Source organism: Salmo salar, chromosome ssa12, assembly GCF_905237065.1.
Source record: "Salmo salar chromosome ssa12, Ssal_v3.1, whole genome shotgun sequence".
Lineage (NCBI taxonomy): Eukaryota > Metazoa > Chordata > Actinopteri > Salmoniformes > Salmonidae > Salmo > Salmo salar.
Genome location: NC_059453.1, coordinates 56958605 through 56975438, shown reverse-complemented (window position 1 = coordinate 56975438; position 16834 = coordinate 56958605). Strand labels below are relative to the sequence as shown.

Here is a 16834-nt window from a genome sequence, read left to right as displayed (position 1 = left end):
GATCAATTTCATGTTACTTTAAACGACAAGAAATTTGCTTTTCTTTCAAACAAGGACATTTCTAAGTGACTCCAAACCTTTGAACGACAGTGTGTGTGTGTGTGTGTGTGTGTGTGTGTGTGTGTGTGTGTGTGTGTGTGTGTGTGTGTGTGTGTGTGTGTGTGTGTGTGTGTGCAATTCACCAGCTAAGTAAGGATGCACATCTGCTTCTTATCCTGTCGTTGGTTGAAACGGACCTCCTCTGTGTGTGTGATAGTTACACTATGTTTATCTCCATGGATTGAGGGAGGGAGTGAACCATACACTCCTCCTTGATTGTCCCTTTCATGGGCCTCAGGCCCTCAGCTCAGTGGTCTTTAGGGGTTGCCAGGCACAGGCCATTAGGATTTTACTGACAGACTAAGACAGGACTTTGTGTCCTTGTGTCCTAGTAATAAAATATCAGTTAACATTTACTGTAAAACAGGCCAGGGCAGACTTTATAGGTACAGCGTGAATATAGAGTTTTTTCTGGGTCGAATAGCACAAAGAAAGAAATGGCTTGTCTCCTTTTCCAGGTCGATGAGAAGTGCAACTTTATTTGATTTTGTTGCTTGCAGGCTAAATTTAAAGACAATTATGTGGAAAGGGAAGTGCAGTGAATGCGTGAGATTTGATCCCCTCTTTTTAGAATCAGCCTAACCATGCAACCCTTTCTGCACCACTGGCTCATTGAGCACAAGACTGAGGGCCATGGGTGGCAGGAAGTCTGATCATGGGGAGTCAAGGACTTACAGCGACTTTCAAAATGAATGCAAGGGGAGCAAACAAGATATGGGAATTCAACATAATGCGTAGGATTAGAATATATTACATTTAAGTTATGCAATATAGTTTTAGTTTAAGTTATGTAAGTGTGTGTGCCTGTGCGTGCCCGTTTGTGTGGTTGGTGTAATTCTCAGCTCAGTGATAGACAGTGAGTGAAAGCGGTGCGCCAATGTACCCTACAGCAGTGCAGGGTTGTTCGTGACAGAGGCTGAGAACCGTAAAGTTTACATGCTTTCAATTAACATTGACATTTTAGTAATTTAGCGAACCCTAATCCAGAGCGATTTACAATTAAGAGATGAAGAGATGTGCTGTCGGCCAAATTAGGTTGTCAGGCTCACCAAATGGGATAGAGGGGCCTTTATGTTGATTCTCTCAGAACCTCTTCACCGTAACTTACCCTCCACTCACCCTCATGCCCTGTACTAGGGAGTGATGGAACTGACCACAACAAGTGATAGAATTACCATAACGCCCCAGTTCTCTGTGAACGTGCGTGCCCATCAGTGCATGTCTTTGCTCGATACCAACCAGACTGTTATGTGGGTTTACTGGGTTGTTCTTTTTTTGTTGCATTCCTTCTATAAGGAAATATTCCTTCTATGAAATTGAATAAATAATAGCACCAAGTTGTGAGTGTTGTTTAACAAGGGGAATGAGTCGAGAGAGAGAGAGAGAGAGAGAGAGATCACAGCTGCAAGTGGGATGTGCTCTCAAAGATGTCCTCCAGTAAAACAATGTTGGTGTGCATGATTCTGAAAAGAGAGATTTTTTTTGCGAGGTTGTATAATAGCTGGTAACGTGAGTGTACACGTCTTCATCGTCATCTGTCTCTAACCGCATCTGTTTCTGATTGCACAGCGTGCGCGCGAGTGCATATGGCTGTGTGTGTGAGTGGCCTATTGAATAATTCACAATGGTGACATTGCTGTAGTGCCTCTAAAACTGTTTGCCATGTGAACTTTGAGACTGACAGGAAGTTAGTAGTGACAGGTAGGTGGTAGTGGGGGCAACCAAAAACACAGCGCTATCCCAAATAGCAGCGAGAGAGACTGGCTTGTAGAAGAAAAAAAAATAGATAGATAGATAGATGGAGTGCTGTTTCAATGGTTATTTTTGTGGGAGTCAGACAGGGGTGGGGATGGGTGATGTGGATGGCTAGTGATGATGAGTGAGCAAACACTCGTGTTTTTGTTTATCCAGCCTCTCCTCTGCCCTGAACCCCACAGGACCTGGCTGCCATGACACACACAGCTGTGGAGAGCCTGGTTATAGTAGCTAGTCCTCCATGGGGAAACCCTCCCTGGGTGGAGAGAACCTGTGCCGCTACTGGGAGGGATGGGATGAGAGAAACAGGATGTGCCTTGTTAGAGGGTGGCCGTGGGGACACCGTCCACGGGTAGAGAGGTGCTACTGGCATGGGTTAGGGACAGACGATGTGCCTGGTTATAGCAGCCATGGGGAGGCCCTCCCTGGGTGGAGAGAGCCTACGTTCGTGGGAGAGATGGTGGACATAATGTGCATGGTAATAGTGGCTGGCCATGGGGAATGTGCTAGTGTTGGACAGGTTGTGCCAGGTTAGGCCATGGAGATCTATGGGGGATACCCTCACCCGCCCTCGGTGTGTGCTCTCTCTGAGGAGGAAGGGAGGCTCTTTCTGTAGCCACACTCGCCCCACCATGAGTCATGCAGCTCTCGTGCGAACACTGTCCGTGCAAAGGGATCCACACGCCTTATTTCCCAAGAACTCTACCTATTGATTTGGGCCAGACCCTTTCCTCTTATTAAAATGTCACTATCGTTTTAGTAACCCACCTTTGAGACAAGCAGGCCTTATTGACTTGGGTTCTAGGGACCAAGACTAACTGCCTCACTTTTTCATTGGTGACATACGTTCAGCAACACATCTTTAACACATTTGAATGTACAGTATTTGGATTGGTCTTCGCAGTTAGTAAGTGTAACTGTAAGTGTGTGTCATATTTTGGAATATGTGTGTTTCCTGTGCTCCAGGGGGGCGTTCTCGGAGGTGGTGCTAGCGGAGGAGAAGGGGACCCAGAGACTGGTGGCCATCAAGTGTATCCCCAAGAAGGCCCTGCAGGGAAAGGAGAACAACATCGAGAATGAGATCGCTGTGCTGCACAGGTCAGTAACATAGAGAATTAACACAACAAAACACACCCCACTACACCACACCACACCACTACATAACTCGATATCCTTAATGCTAAAATCCGCAGTTGAAACAATAACAAAGTGGCCACGGCGCCTCTGTTTTGGTAAAATGCTAAACGATGGGCCTGAAGAAATGTAATCATTCTCAAATACATAAACAGAGCTATGGGTACAAGGACTGACCATCCATGATATCAACATGATCGTTTTTACCATGTTTTGAGGCTATACAATGTTTGTTTACATTTACATTGTTTACAAACATGAGTAATACCAACTTGTATGTTGGGTTCTGATGGAAGTGACAGTTGAACTAAGCTCACGAGGCATTTCTAAGTTATAGCCTATTCTTCAAGAATCAATGGGTAGGCTACATATCAATAATTAATACGTCCAAAAATGGATGTGGCAGCTGCAGATTCCAGCTTTAATAATGAATACCAGGTCGTTTCCCCATCATCAGTCATGAAAATATTTTAATAGTCGTTTACGTTCAGGTTCAGGAAAGAGGCTGAAGGCGGCTGGTGGCCTAGCGGTCGGGCCAGTATCCGAGAGGATGCTGGTTCAAATCCCCGAGCAGACTAGGTCTAAAATCTGCTGCTGTGCCCTTGAGCAATGCACTCAACCCTAATTGCTCCTGTCTGGATAAGAGCATCTGGTAAAGTACTAAAATGTCAAATTGAAATTATAAACTGGGTGGTTTCAGCCCTGAATGCTGATTGGCTGACAGCCGTGGCATACCAAGGGTATGACGAAACATTTATTTTTACTGCTCTAATTACGTTGGTAATCAGATAATAATAGCAATAAAGAAAATAGCAACTCCGCGTTGCATCGTGCGTAAGAACAGCCCTTAGCTGTGCTATATTGGCCATATACCACACCCTCTTGGGTCTTATTGCTTACATAACACACAGGATCTGTCAATGTAAAGAATTGACAGCATGGTATCTATCTATTGGCTCATGGTAATGTGCGGCAGAGCCAACTTGATGTTAAGCAGTGGAAGCCAGTGGAGAAGGGGGACTGGCTGGATGCATGATACAGTATGTTATATATATGTGTCCTGTCAGTAGAAACACCAGGATTGTGCACTGGAAATGTCAGGAGTAAAGAAGATAAACCTATTTTTAGTGTCCTTGTTGCTAGGGCAACAGCACATACAGAGGCGGGGGGGGGGGAGATGATGTGCGCGTGCACGTGTGTGTGTACGTGTGTGTGTGTGGAGTTCCCTGCAGCAGTGTGATGAAGGAGAGAGAGAGAGAAATATAATTGAGTGGAGGGAGAGAGACATACCCATAGACATACACATTTGACATCCTCTCTCCTCCATCCTCTCTCGCTTGTCTTTACAGCAACAACACACAGTGTGACATATCGCCTACGTGAAGGCTTACAGGATAACAACAGAGCAATGTCCTGCCTCAGCCTGGGATGTCTCGTTGTTAGCTTGTATATTACCAGTGCTGTTCCTGCCAGTGTATTTCCCTCAGTCCCTATAGAACTCCCCCTAACTGGCTCGCTTCTCTCTCGTCAGTGGTGCTGCATGAAGACATGGACACTGCTGTGTCTGGCCAACGTCAGGAGCTGTCTCCAATATATATCCATATATTCTGGATAGAGATGATGAAACACTCCTCTGCCAGAGACTACTGTACGTTTTGGTGTGAGAAGAAAACAACCGGCCCCACGATATTACAAGTTCTGTATTTATGGGATGAGGCTTTGTGTATGGTACTCCTACACACTCTTAAACACAGCAATGGTGCCACCTGGTGATCACATGACAGTATTGAGAGTGAGACACCGTGCAGCGTACACTGAGCATACCAAACGTAAGGAACACCCTCCTAATAATTGAGTTGAACGTTTTCCCTCAAGAACAGCCTCAATTCATAGGGTGTGGACTCTACAAGGTGTCAAATGTTCCACAGAGATGCTGGCCCATGTTGACTCCAATGCTTCCCACGGTTGTCAAGTTGGCTAGATGGGCTTTGGGCGGTGGACCATTCTTGACACACACAGGAAACTGTTGAGTGTGAAAAACCCAGCAGCGTTTGCAGTTATTGACACAAATAGGCACCTGGCACCTACTACAATACCCCGTTCAAAGGCATTGAAATATTTTGCCTTGCTTATTCACCCTCTGAATGGCACACATACACAATCCATGTCTTAATTGTCTCAATTCATAAAACTCCTTCTTTAACCTGTCTCCTCCCATTCATCTATGCTGATTTGAAGTTGATTTAACAAGTGACATCAATAAGGGATCATAGCTTTCACCTGGATTCAGTCTGTCAGTCTATGTCAGTCTATGTCATGGAAAGAGCAGGTGTTCTTCATGTTTTGTGCACTCAGTGTATATTGTCATAATAATATCTCTGTCTTTCTGTCTTCTTTGTGTCTTTCTTTCTTTCTTTTTTAGAATCAAGCACACCAACATTGTTTCACTGGAGGATATATTTGAGAGCACATCCCATTTGTACCTGGTCATGCAGCTGTGAGTCGGCTTTTTCTTCTCTCTCGCTCTCTCTCTCTCCCTCTCTCTCTCTCTCTCGCTCTCTCTCCCCCCTCTCTTTCTCTGTCTTTCTTTATCTCTGTCACCCCTCTCTCCCCTTCTTCTTCAGTGTTCTGGTAGAAATACTATAAGTCATGAATCGGGGACAGATTACTGGACTGGTGTGGGGTAAGAGTTGAAGACATGTTTTTCCTTTCTTCAAATATTGTGTTTGGGAGAAGCAAAACAGTGAGCGGACATTCCCTTTTTCTCTATGTATAGGACCTTCTTTTTGTCCAGCACCTGTAAATAAGTATTATACGTAAGTAGCATTGGCTCGTGCGTGCCGGGAATGGCTTATAGGAGTAAGAGCCTATCCCCTTTCTGTAGCATGAGGCAGCTTGATGTACAAGTACACCCCCTGGACAGGACACTAGTCTATCACAGGGCCTTACTCCCAATCTATCTCCTTAATGTTGTGTGCCAAGCAGGGAAGCATCGGGTCCCATTTTTAGTATCATGGATGTGTGTCTCTGTCAGGGTGTCTGGAGGGGAGCTGTTTGACCGCATCGTAGAGAAGGGTTTCTACACGGAGAGAGATGCCAGCCAACTCATCCACCAGATCCTGGACGCTGTCAAATACCTCCATGACATGGGCATCGTACACAGGGACCTGAAGGTATGGCAACTCTACACTCACACATGCACGCACGTGCCTTACTCACACTCACACATGCACGCAAACCAGAGTTGGAGTCAAATCCATTTAAATTCCAGTGAATTCAGAAATTCTAAATGTTACTCATTGAAAAGCATTGAATAGATTTGGAATTTCGGTGTACTTCCTGAATTGTCTGGAACTGAAGGTTAATTGACCCTGACGCACACACACACACATGCATACATACATGCACACACCTCCACGACGTGGTCATACCATACATGGTCATCCTACACAGGGTCATCCTACACATGGTTGTCTTACACATGGTCATCCTACACAGGGTCATCCTACACATGGTCATCCTACACATGGTTGTCTTATACATGGTCATCCTACACATGGTCATCCTACACAGGGTCATCCTACACAGGGTCATCCTGCACAGGGTCGTCCTACACAGGGTCGTCCTACACATGGTCATCCTACACATGGTCATCCTACACATGGTCATCCTACACAGGGTCATCCTACACATGGTCATCCTACACATGGTCATCCTACACATGGTCATCCTACACAGGGTCATCCTACACAGGGTCATCCTACACAGGGTCATCCTACACATGGTCATCCTACACAGGGTCATCCTACACAGGGTCATCCTACACATGGTCTTACACAGGGTCGTCCTACACAGGGTCATCCTACACCGGGTCATCCTACACAGGGTCAACCTACACAGGGTCATCCTACACATGGTCATCCTACACAGGGTCATCCTACACAGGGTCATCCTACACATGGTTGTCTTACACAGGGTCAACCTACACAGGGTCATCCTACACATGGTCATCCTACACAGGGTCATCCTACACAGGGTCATCCTACACATGGTCGTCCTACACAGGGTCATCCTACACCGGGTCATCCTACACAGGGTCAACCTACACAGGGTCATCCTACACATGGTCATCCTACACAGGGTCATCCAACACACGGTCATCCTACACAGGGTCATCCTACACAGGGTCATCCTACACATGGTCGTCTTACACAGGGTCATCCTACACCGGGTCATCCTACACCGGGTCATCCTACACCGGGTCAACCTACACAGGGTCATCCTACACATGGTTGTCTTACACAGGGTCATCCTACACATGGTCATCCTACACAGGGTCATCCTACACAGGGTCATCCTACACAGGGTCATCCAACACAGGGTCATCCAACACACGGTCATCCTACACAGGGTCATCCTACACACGGTCATCCTACACAGGGTCATCCAACACACGGTCATCCTACACAGGGTCATCCTACACAGGGTCATCCAACACAGGGTCATCCAACACAGGGTCATCCTGCACAGGGTCATCCTGCACAGGGTCATCCTGCACAGGGTCATCCTATACAGGGTCATCCTACACAGGGTCATCCTACACAGGGTCATCCTACACAGGGCCGATCTGCTTGTTTCCCTCCTTGGAGAGTCAGTTGATGAGATCTTGTACTGTTGTGAAATGGTCATGATTCCTGTAGAAATAGATACATTAGTATTCGATGCTGTCCATTCGATAAGTACTCAAAAATAACAACCACTCCAATTACTCTTTGTCTTGCATTGCCACATATCCATGTCTCGTGTTCACCAATGTGAGAAAGCTGGAAATCTAGGTTAATTTACTCCTCTCCTGCCAAATTATAATTTTCATATTTAAATATTTGACATGGATACAGCTGTTGGTGCAATGTTGCCAAGCAATCACCATTTGACCATTTGAACATGGAATGCAACAGATCCTCCCTCAGGTTTAGGCATGCTGCCACATCCCAGACTCGAAGAAGAGGTGCCAATGTACTCCCTCAACAACTTTTCTTGCCAATTATTTCTTACCGGAATCATTAAGATTTCTGTAAGAAAAGCTTCAAAGCTCCAGTTGTAATCTTTTCACTTTTTATCATAACGTCATACCCTAATTTTCTCTCTCACGCTATCTCTCTTTCCCTTCTCTCTTTCTCTCTCTCTCCCTTCTCTCTTTCTCTCTCTGTTCCTGCCTCTCTCTCTCTCGCTCTCTTTCTATCTGCCTCTCTCCTCTCTCTCTTTCTCTCTCCATCCGTGTCTCTCTTTCTCTCTCCCTCCCTGTCTCTCGCTTTCTCACTCTCTCTGTCTCTCCCCTCCACACTCTCACTCTCTTTCTCTCTCTCTCTCTTTCTGTCTTTCTTTTGTCTCTTTTCTCTCTCTAGCCAGAGAATCTGTTGTATTACAGTATGGACGAGGACTCTAAGATCATGATCAGTGACTTCGGCCTGTCTAAGATCGAGGATACAGGCAGTGTCATGTCTACAGCCTGTGGGACCCCAGGATACGTGGGTAAGAGATCTGTGCGTGCATGAGTGCGTGTGTGTGTCCATGTGTTTGTGGGTGTGTGCATGCGTGATCTCTCTCACTACCCGCTCTCTTTCTCTTCCTGATCCATTCACAACCTCTGAAGCATGCCATTTATGTTGGAGTGCTATTGTATCAACTGTTAGTCCTTCAAAAGCTCTCTCTGTCTTTCTGTGTGTGTGTGTGTGTGTGTGTGTGTGTGTGTGTGTGTGTGTGTGTGTGTGTGTGTGTGTGTGTGTGTGTGTGTGTGTGTGTGTGTGTGTGTGTGTGTGATGTGACCCACTAGAGCTCTGGTTGAGAGGGTAAAACACGAACTTCAATGGACTCTGTCTCAATCAGTCCCTGTGTCTTTCTCAGTCACACTCTCCCTCTCTGCTTTCTCCCTCTCAGCCCCTCTGTTTTTCACCGACTCTCTCCATTTCTGTTGCTCTGTCTCTCCATCTCTATATTTCTGACTCTCCCTCTCTTCCTCTCTCCTCCTCTGACTTTGCGGTTTCATGTTGTTGGCAGCTCCTGAGGTGTTGGCTCAGAAACCATACAGCAAAGCAGTAGACTGCTGGTCCATCGGAGTCATCTCTTATATTCTGTAAGTTATCTGCTTAGTCCTCTAACACAAATACAGTGTCTCATACTCTGTATACTGACTGGTGCTTGTGCATTTAAACATCTGTTATAGAGCACTCGCTAGAGCAGCTCGTTCCAAAAGTTATACAATTCTTAAATGGTTCTGTCCGTGTCCTTCAATGATCTTCACACCCCCACGTTATTTGGTATGGTTGTGTTGGTATGGTCGATCTGTGCCTGGGACTCTTGGCACTTAATAGCGCTACAGTGATATTACATCCTTACAACCAAATTTAAATTGGATATTTTATTAGCTGCGTTCGATGTATGGAGCAATAAGTGTTCCCTCGTGTCATATGAACTCTTTCAGGTTGTGTGGATACCCTCCGTTTTACGACGAGAACGATGCTAAGCTGTTTGAGCAGATACTGAAGGCAGAGTATGAGTTTGACTCTCCTTACTGGGATGACATCTCCGATTCAGGTATCTTAAACACACTTTTTACTTTTTTTTGGTAATAGAAAAAAAGTCAAAGAGGATCACATACAAAAAACACAATAAAAGCATGAATCCTTTTTCAATGATCTGCACTCGTTTCAAAGACATAGATTACATTGGACTGTGAATGAATACCATGTCTACTTTGTGTGGATTTGTAAGCCATTGATTATACTGTACCATACACTATATATACACAAGTATGTGGACACCCCTTCAAATGAATGGTATCGGCTATTTCAGCCACACCCGTTGCTGACAGGTGTATAAAGCACACAGCCATGCAATCTCCATAAACAAACATTAGCAGTAGAATGGCCCGTACTGAAGAGCTCAGTAACTTTCAACGTGATGCCATCATAGGATGCCACCTTTCCAACAAGTCAGCTTGTCAAATTTCTGCACTGCTAGAGCTGCCCCGGTCAACTGTACTGTAAGTGTAGTTATTGTGAAGTGAAAACATCTAGGAGCAACAACGCGAAGTGGTTGGCCACACAAGATCACAGAATCGGACTGCCGAGTGCTGAAGTGTTTAGCACGTAAAAATCATCTGTCCTTGGTTACAACTCACTACCGAGTCCCAAACTGCCTCTAGAAGCAACATCAGCATAATAATTGTGAAGGATGTTATAGCAGCAAAGATGGGGCCAACTCCATATTAATGCCAATGACTTTGGAATGAGATGTTTGACGAGCAGGTGTCCACATACTTTTGGTCATGTAGTGTATCTGGAGATAGTGTGAATTAGTAAGGAATCAACAATGTGAATGTTCAGTAATGATTTGAAACTGTTTTGATTAATTCCAGCTAAAGACTTTATCTGTCACCTGATGGAGAAAGACTTCATGAAGAGATATACCACTGATCAAGCACTTCAACACCCCTGGTACTACAAGCTTTCCCCAACCACAACCCTAGCTCCAACCTCAACCCTAACCCTATCTTCATTTCCACTTCCCAGTTCAACCATAACCCTGACCGCAACCTTAACCCTAGCTTCATGTCTACATCCTGGTTCAACCCTGAACCTGACCAACACCAACATAATGTCATAGTGTCTTAATAGGGGGTTGGGCCACCACGAGCTGCCAGACCAGCTTCAATGCGCCTTGACATGGGTTCTACAAGTATCTGGAACTCTATGAGGATGCGACACTATTCTTCCATGAGAAATTTCATCATTTGGTGCTTTGTTGATGTTGATGGGATGTTAATTCCTTAATTAACTCAGTAACCACATCTGTGTGGAAGCACCTGCTTTCAATATGCTTTGTATCCCTCATTTATTTAGATGTTTCCTTTATTTTGGCAGTTACCTTTACATAAAATGCGATGTTGTACAAAAATAAGAAAATAAAACACAAGTAAAATATATGATCAGCCTAACTCTATGAACAGTACATCATCAATAAGTGATAAGTCATAAACAACAAAATGGCATACCACTAAATCAATAAATATGCATATCAATGTCTTTAGGGATATAGCAATACATTTGCATAGTTTGAGAGCTCTTGGCAAGAAAGAACTCTGGTTGTTGCAAAAGAGTAATGCCTCCTCAGATCATACTGTCTCTGTGTACAGTAGGGGTTAGAAACTTGTGCAGTGGACTCAGTGGTGGAAAAAGTACCCAATTCTCATACTTGAGTAAAAGTAAAGATACCTTAATAGAAAATGACTCAAGTAAAAGTGAAAGTCACCCAATAAAATATTACTTGAGTAAAAGTATTTGGTTTTAAATATACTTACTTTAAATAAGTATCAAAAGTAAATGTAAGTGCAAAAATATACTTAAGTATCAAAAGTAAAAGTATAAATCATTTCAAATTGCTTATATAAAGCAAACCAGACGGAACAATTTTTAAATTTTTTATTTACGGACAGCTAGGGGCACACTCCAACACTCAGACATCATTTCCAAACGAAGCATTTGTGTTTAGTGAGTCCACCAGATTAGAGGCAGTAGGGATGACCAGGGATGTTCTCTTGATATGTTCGTAAATTGGACGATTTTCCTGTCCTGTTAAGTAAATAGTACATTATTTTAAGTAAAAGTAAAAGTTGTCAAAAATAAAAATAGTAAAGTAAAGTACAGATACCCCATAAAACTACTTAAGTAGTACTTTAAAGTATTTTTACTTAAGTACTTAGCACCACTGAGTGGACTTATGTGGTCATGCAGGAGTGCTTAGAAGGTCTTGACTCTCTCAGGAGAGCAGACAGGATGAAGCCCCACAACTCACTCCCATCTCAGGAGAGCAGACGAGATGAAGCCCTACAACTCACTCCAATCTGAGATCTGAGATGGGAGTGAGTTGTAGGGCTTCATCCCGTCTGCATGGGAGTGAGTTGTAGGGCTTCATCCCGTCTGCATGGGAGTGAGTTGTAGGGCTTCATCCCGTCTGCATGGGAGTGAGTTGTAGGGCTTCATCCTGTCTGCATGGGAGTGAGTTGTAGGGCTTCATCCCGTCTGCATGGGAGTGAGTTGTAGCGCTTCATCCCGTCTGCATAGGAGTGAGTTGTAGGGAGTTCCAATACTGCGGCAGCGTCGTCTCTGAATGCGTTCTAAGACCTTAGAGAGACACTTCAAGCCCTTCAATGCATTCTGGCGAAAGGTTCAGGCTGGTTTAACCAGGCTACGATGCCTATGTCCCACAACCCAAACTTCAGACAGCTTGCCCCACCCTGCTCTCATCTCTCTCTTTTCTGGTTTGCAGGATCTGTGGAGACACAGCTCTTGATAAAAACATCCATGAGTCTGTCAGTGCTCAGATCAAGAAGAACTTTGCTAAAAGTAAATGGAAGGTCAGTGGCTCAAAATCACAGCTTTGATAACTCTCATGTTCTTACTCTTTTTAGAAGTTTATCTCTCTCTGTCCTCTCTCTAATTGATATGGTTCTTCAGTTTTTTTATGGTGGTTGGATAAATCGCTGTGAATTTCTCACCTTCAGCTCTCTCTCTCTCTCTCTCTCAATTCAATTTCAATTCCATCTAAGGGCTTTATTGGCATGGGAAACATATGTTAATATTGCCAAAGCAAGTGAAGTAGATAATAAACAAAACTGAAATAAACAATAAAAATGAACAGTAAACATTACACTCACAGAAGTTCCAAAAGAATAAAGACATTTCAAATGTCTCCCTCTCTCTTTCTCTCTCTCTCTCTCTCTCTCTCTCTCTCTCTCTCTCTCTCTCTCTCTCAACCCCCTCCCCCCTCTCCCAACCCCTTCCTCTTCTCTTCCACCCCCTCTTTCTCCTCTCTATCTCCCTTCTCTCTCTCCTTTCTTTTCCTCTATCCTTTTCTCTCTTTCCCCCTCTCCCATCTCCCTCCCTTTCCCCCCATATAGCAAGCGTTCAACGCCACAGCGGTGGTGAGACACATGCGGAGACTGCAGCTGGGTACCAGCCTAGAGGGCCCCAGCCAGATCACCCCCACCAGCCCCTGTCACGCCCAAGCACTCCTGCTGCAGGAGGAGGACGAGGAGGAGGAGGAGGAGGAAGAGGGACCGGGGGTAGAGGAGGAGAGCTGTAAGTGAGACAAACACTAAGCCTGTCCCCCACTCAGCCAGACACCTCTCTCTCTCTCTCTCTCTCTCTCTCTCTCTCTCTCTCTCTCTCTCACTCAGACTCTCAGTCTTTCTATCTATTCTATCTATTTGAATATATTCTTCCGTGCCCAGAAACCTGCTCCTTTTACTCTCTGTTCCAAACGCACTAGACGACCATTTCTTATAGCCTCTGCTCCTCTGGTGATGTAGAGTTTAATCCAGGCCTTGCAGCGCCTAGCTCCACTCCCATTCCCCAGGTGCTCTCATTTGTTGACTTCTGTAACCATAAAAGTCCTGGTTTCATGCATGTTAACATTAGAAGCCTCCTCCCTAAGTTTGTTTTATTCACTGCTTTAGCACACTCTGCCAACTCGGCTGTCCTAACCGTGTCTGAATCCTGGCTTAGGAAGGCCACCAAAAATCCTGAAATTTCCAGCCCTAATTATAACATTTTCCGACAAGATAGAACTGCTGAAGGGGGCAGAGTTGCAATCTACTGCAGAGATAGCCTGCAGAGTTCTGTCTTACTATCCAGGTCTGTGCCCAAACAATTCGAGCTTCTACTTTTATAAATCCACCTTTCCAGAAACAAGTCTCTCACCGTTGCCGCTTGTTATAGACCCCCCTCAGCGAATAGCTGTGCCCTGGACACCATATGTGAATTGATTGCCCCCCATCTATCTTCAGAGCTTGTACTGTTAGGTGCCCTAAACTGGGACATGCTTAACACCCCAGCCGTCCTACAATCTAAGCTAGATGCCCTCAATCTCACACAAATTATCAATGAACCTACCAGGTACAACCCCAAATCCGTAGACACGGCACCCTCATAGATATCATCCTGACCAACCTGCCCTCTAAATACACCTCTGTTGTCTTCAACCAGGATCTCAGCGATCATTGCCTGCTTCCGTAATAGGTCTGCGGTCAAACGACCACCCATCATCACTGTCAAACGCTCCCTAAAACACTTCAGCGAGCAGGTCTTTCTAATCGACCTGGCCGGGGTATCCTGGAAGGATATTGACCTCATTCCGTCAGTAGAGGATGCCTGGTTATTCTTTAAAAGTGCTTTCCTCACCATCTTAAATAAGCATGCCCCATTCCAAAAAAATGTAACCAGGAACAGATATAGCCCTTTGTTCACTCCAGTCCTGACTGCCCTTGACCAGCACAAAAACATTGTGCGGCGTACTGCATTAGCATCGAATAGCCCCCTCGATATGCAACTTTTCAGGGAAGTTAGGAACCAATATACACAGGCAGTTAAGGAAGCAAAGACCAGCTTTTTCAAACAGAAATTTGCATCCTGTAGCACAAACTCCAAAAGTTCTGGGACACTTTAAAGTCCATAGAGAATGAGCAACTCCTCCCAGCTGCCCACTGCACTGAGGCTAGGAAACACTGTCACCACCGATAAATCCACGATAATTGAGAATTTCAATAAGCATTTTTATACGGCTGGCCATGCTTTCCACCTGGCTACCACTACCCCGGTCAACTTGCCCAAGCCTCCCCCATTTCTCCTTCAGCCAAATCCAGATAGCTGATGTTCTGAAAGAGTTGCATAATCTGGACCCCTACAAATCAGCTGGGCTAGAAAATCTGGACCCTCTCTTTCAAAAATTGTTGCAACCCCTATTACTAACCTGTTCAACCTCTCTTTCGTATCGTATGAGATCCCCAAATATTGGAAAGCTGCCGCGGTCGTCCCCCTCTTCAAAGGTGGAGACACTCTAGACCCAAACTGTTACAGACCTATATCTATTCTACCCTGCCTTTCTAAGGTCTTCGAAAGCCAAGTTAACAAACAGACCACCGACCATTTCGAATCCCACCGTACCTTCTCCGCTATGCAATCTGGTTTCCGAGCTGGTCATGGGTGCACCTCAGCCACGCTCAAGGTCCTAAACAATATCATAACCGCCATCGATAAAAGACAATACTGTGCAGCCATATTTATCAACCTGGCCAAGGCTTTCGACTCTGTCAATCACCACATTCTTATCGGCAGACTCAACAGCCTTGGTTTGTCAAATGACTGCCTCGCCTGGTTCACCAACTACTTCTCAGACAGAGTTCAGTGTGTCAAATCGGAGGGCCTGTTGTCTGGACCTCTGGCAGTCTCTATGGGGTGCCACAGGGTTCAATTCTCGGGCCGACTCTTTTCTCTGTATACATCAATGATGTCGCTCTTGCTGCTGGTGATCCACCTCAACATTCTGTATACTTCTGGCTCTACTTTGGACACTGTGTTAACTAACCTCCAGATGAGCTTCAATGCCATACAACTCTCCTTCCGTTGCCTCCAACTGCTCTTATGCAAGTAAAACTAAATGGATGCTCTTCAACCGATCGCTGCCCGCACCTGCCCGCCCGTCCAGCATCACTACTCTGGACGGTTCTAACTTATTGGACAACTACAAATACCTAGGTGTCTGGTTAGACTGTAAACTCTCCTTCCAGACTCACATTAAGCCTTTGCTAGGTAAAGCCCCGCCTTATCTCAGCTCACTGGTCACCATAGCAGCACCCACCAGTAGCACGCTCTCCAGCAGGTATATTTCACTGGTCACCCCCAAAGCCAATTCCTCCTTTGGCCGCCTTTCCTTCCAGTTCTCTTCTGCCAATGACTGGAACGAATTCCAACACTAACTTTAAGCATCAGCTGCCAGAGCAGCTCACAGATCATTGCACCTGTACATAGCCCATCTGTAAATTGCCCATCCAACTACCTCATCCCCATATTGTTATTTTTTATTTTGCTCCTTTGCACCCCAGTATCTCTACTTCCACATTCATCTTCTGCACATCTATCACTGCAGTGTTCATTTGCTAAATTGTAATTACTTCGCCACTACGGCCTATTTATTGCCTTACCTCCCTAATATTACTTCATTTGCACACACTGTATATAGATTTTTTCTATTGTGTTATTGACTGTACGTTTGTTTATATGTAACTCTGTGTTGTTGTTTGTGTCGCACTGCTTTGCTTTATCTTAGCCAGGTTGCAGTTGTAAATGAGAACTTGTTCTCAACTGACCTACCTGGTTAAATAAAGGTGAAATAAAAAAATAAAAAAAAAAATCTCACATAGCCGCCAGTACTGTGGAGCCTCTGAGCAAGTACAGTGATGTCTACAGTACTCTCTTGGTACTCTAGTAGTACAGTACTCTAATCACAGGAGGATGCTGAGGGAAGAAAGGCTCATAATAATGGCTGGCGCAGAGCAAATGGAATGGCATCAAACACATGGAAACCATGTGTTTAATGTATTTGATACCATTCCACTGATTCCACTCCAGTCACTACCACAGGCCCGTCCTCCCCAATGAAGGTGCCACCAACCTCCTGTGACTCTAGTACAGCACTGTGGAGTACTGTCCCTGTCATCAAGCTCTCCTCTCCTCTCCAGTGTCGCAGCGGCGCGGGAGTGCAGAAGGCAGTGCCGACCGGGACAGTCTGAGGAGTTGCACCTACTGCTGCAGGCCAGCAAGTCGCGTCTGAGTAGCCACAGACCCCGCCCCTCTGTCGCCATGGGGATACGTATGTTTCTATGGAGCCACCCAGAGCCGGCCCAGTCTGGCCATGAATGCAGAGTGATGTTATGACAGGCTGTGTCCACTAGAGGGACACAACCAGCCAGGCAGAGTTTCCAGGCACAAAAGACCATTTGTTTCCGTAT

The 16834-nt window shown here is 45.2% G+C and overlaps 1 protein-coding gene across 1 annotated transcript in view; it reads left to right on the top strand.

The window, feature by feature from the left end:
- camk1a (calcium/calmodulin-dependent protein kinase Ia) overlaps positions 1-16834 on the top strand; it is a 67543-nt gene that overhangs the window by 48858 nt on the left and 1851 nt on the right. The window contains exons 3-12 of the mRNA XM_014132325.2: positions 2821-2952; positions 5411-5485; positions 6023-6161; positions 8394-8520; positions 9046-9121; positions 9470-9582; positions 10406-10484; positions 12316-12403; positions 12947-13127; positions 16565-16834. The exon at positions 16565-16834 is cut by the window's right edge and continues 1851 nt beyond it. Coding sequence (XP_013987800.1) covers positions 2821-2952; positions 5411-5485; positions 6023-6161; positions 8394-8520; positions 9046-9121; positions 9470-9582; positions 10406-10484; positions 12316-12403; positions 12947-13127; positions 16565-16656 — 1102 coding nt within the window. The 3' untranslated portion in view covers positions 16657-16834. The remainder of the gene's footprint in view (positions 1-2820; positions 2953-5410; positions 5486-6022; positions 6162-8393; positions 8521-9045; positions 9122-9469; positions 9583-10405; positions 10485-12315; positions 12404-12946; positions 13128-16564) is intronic.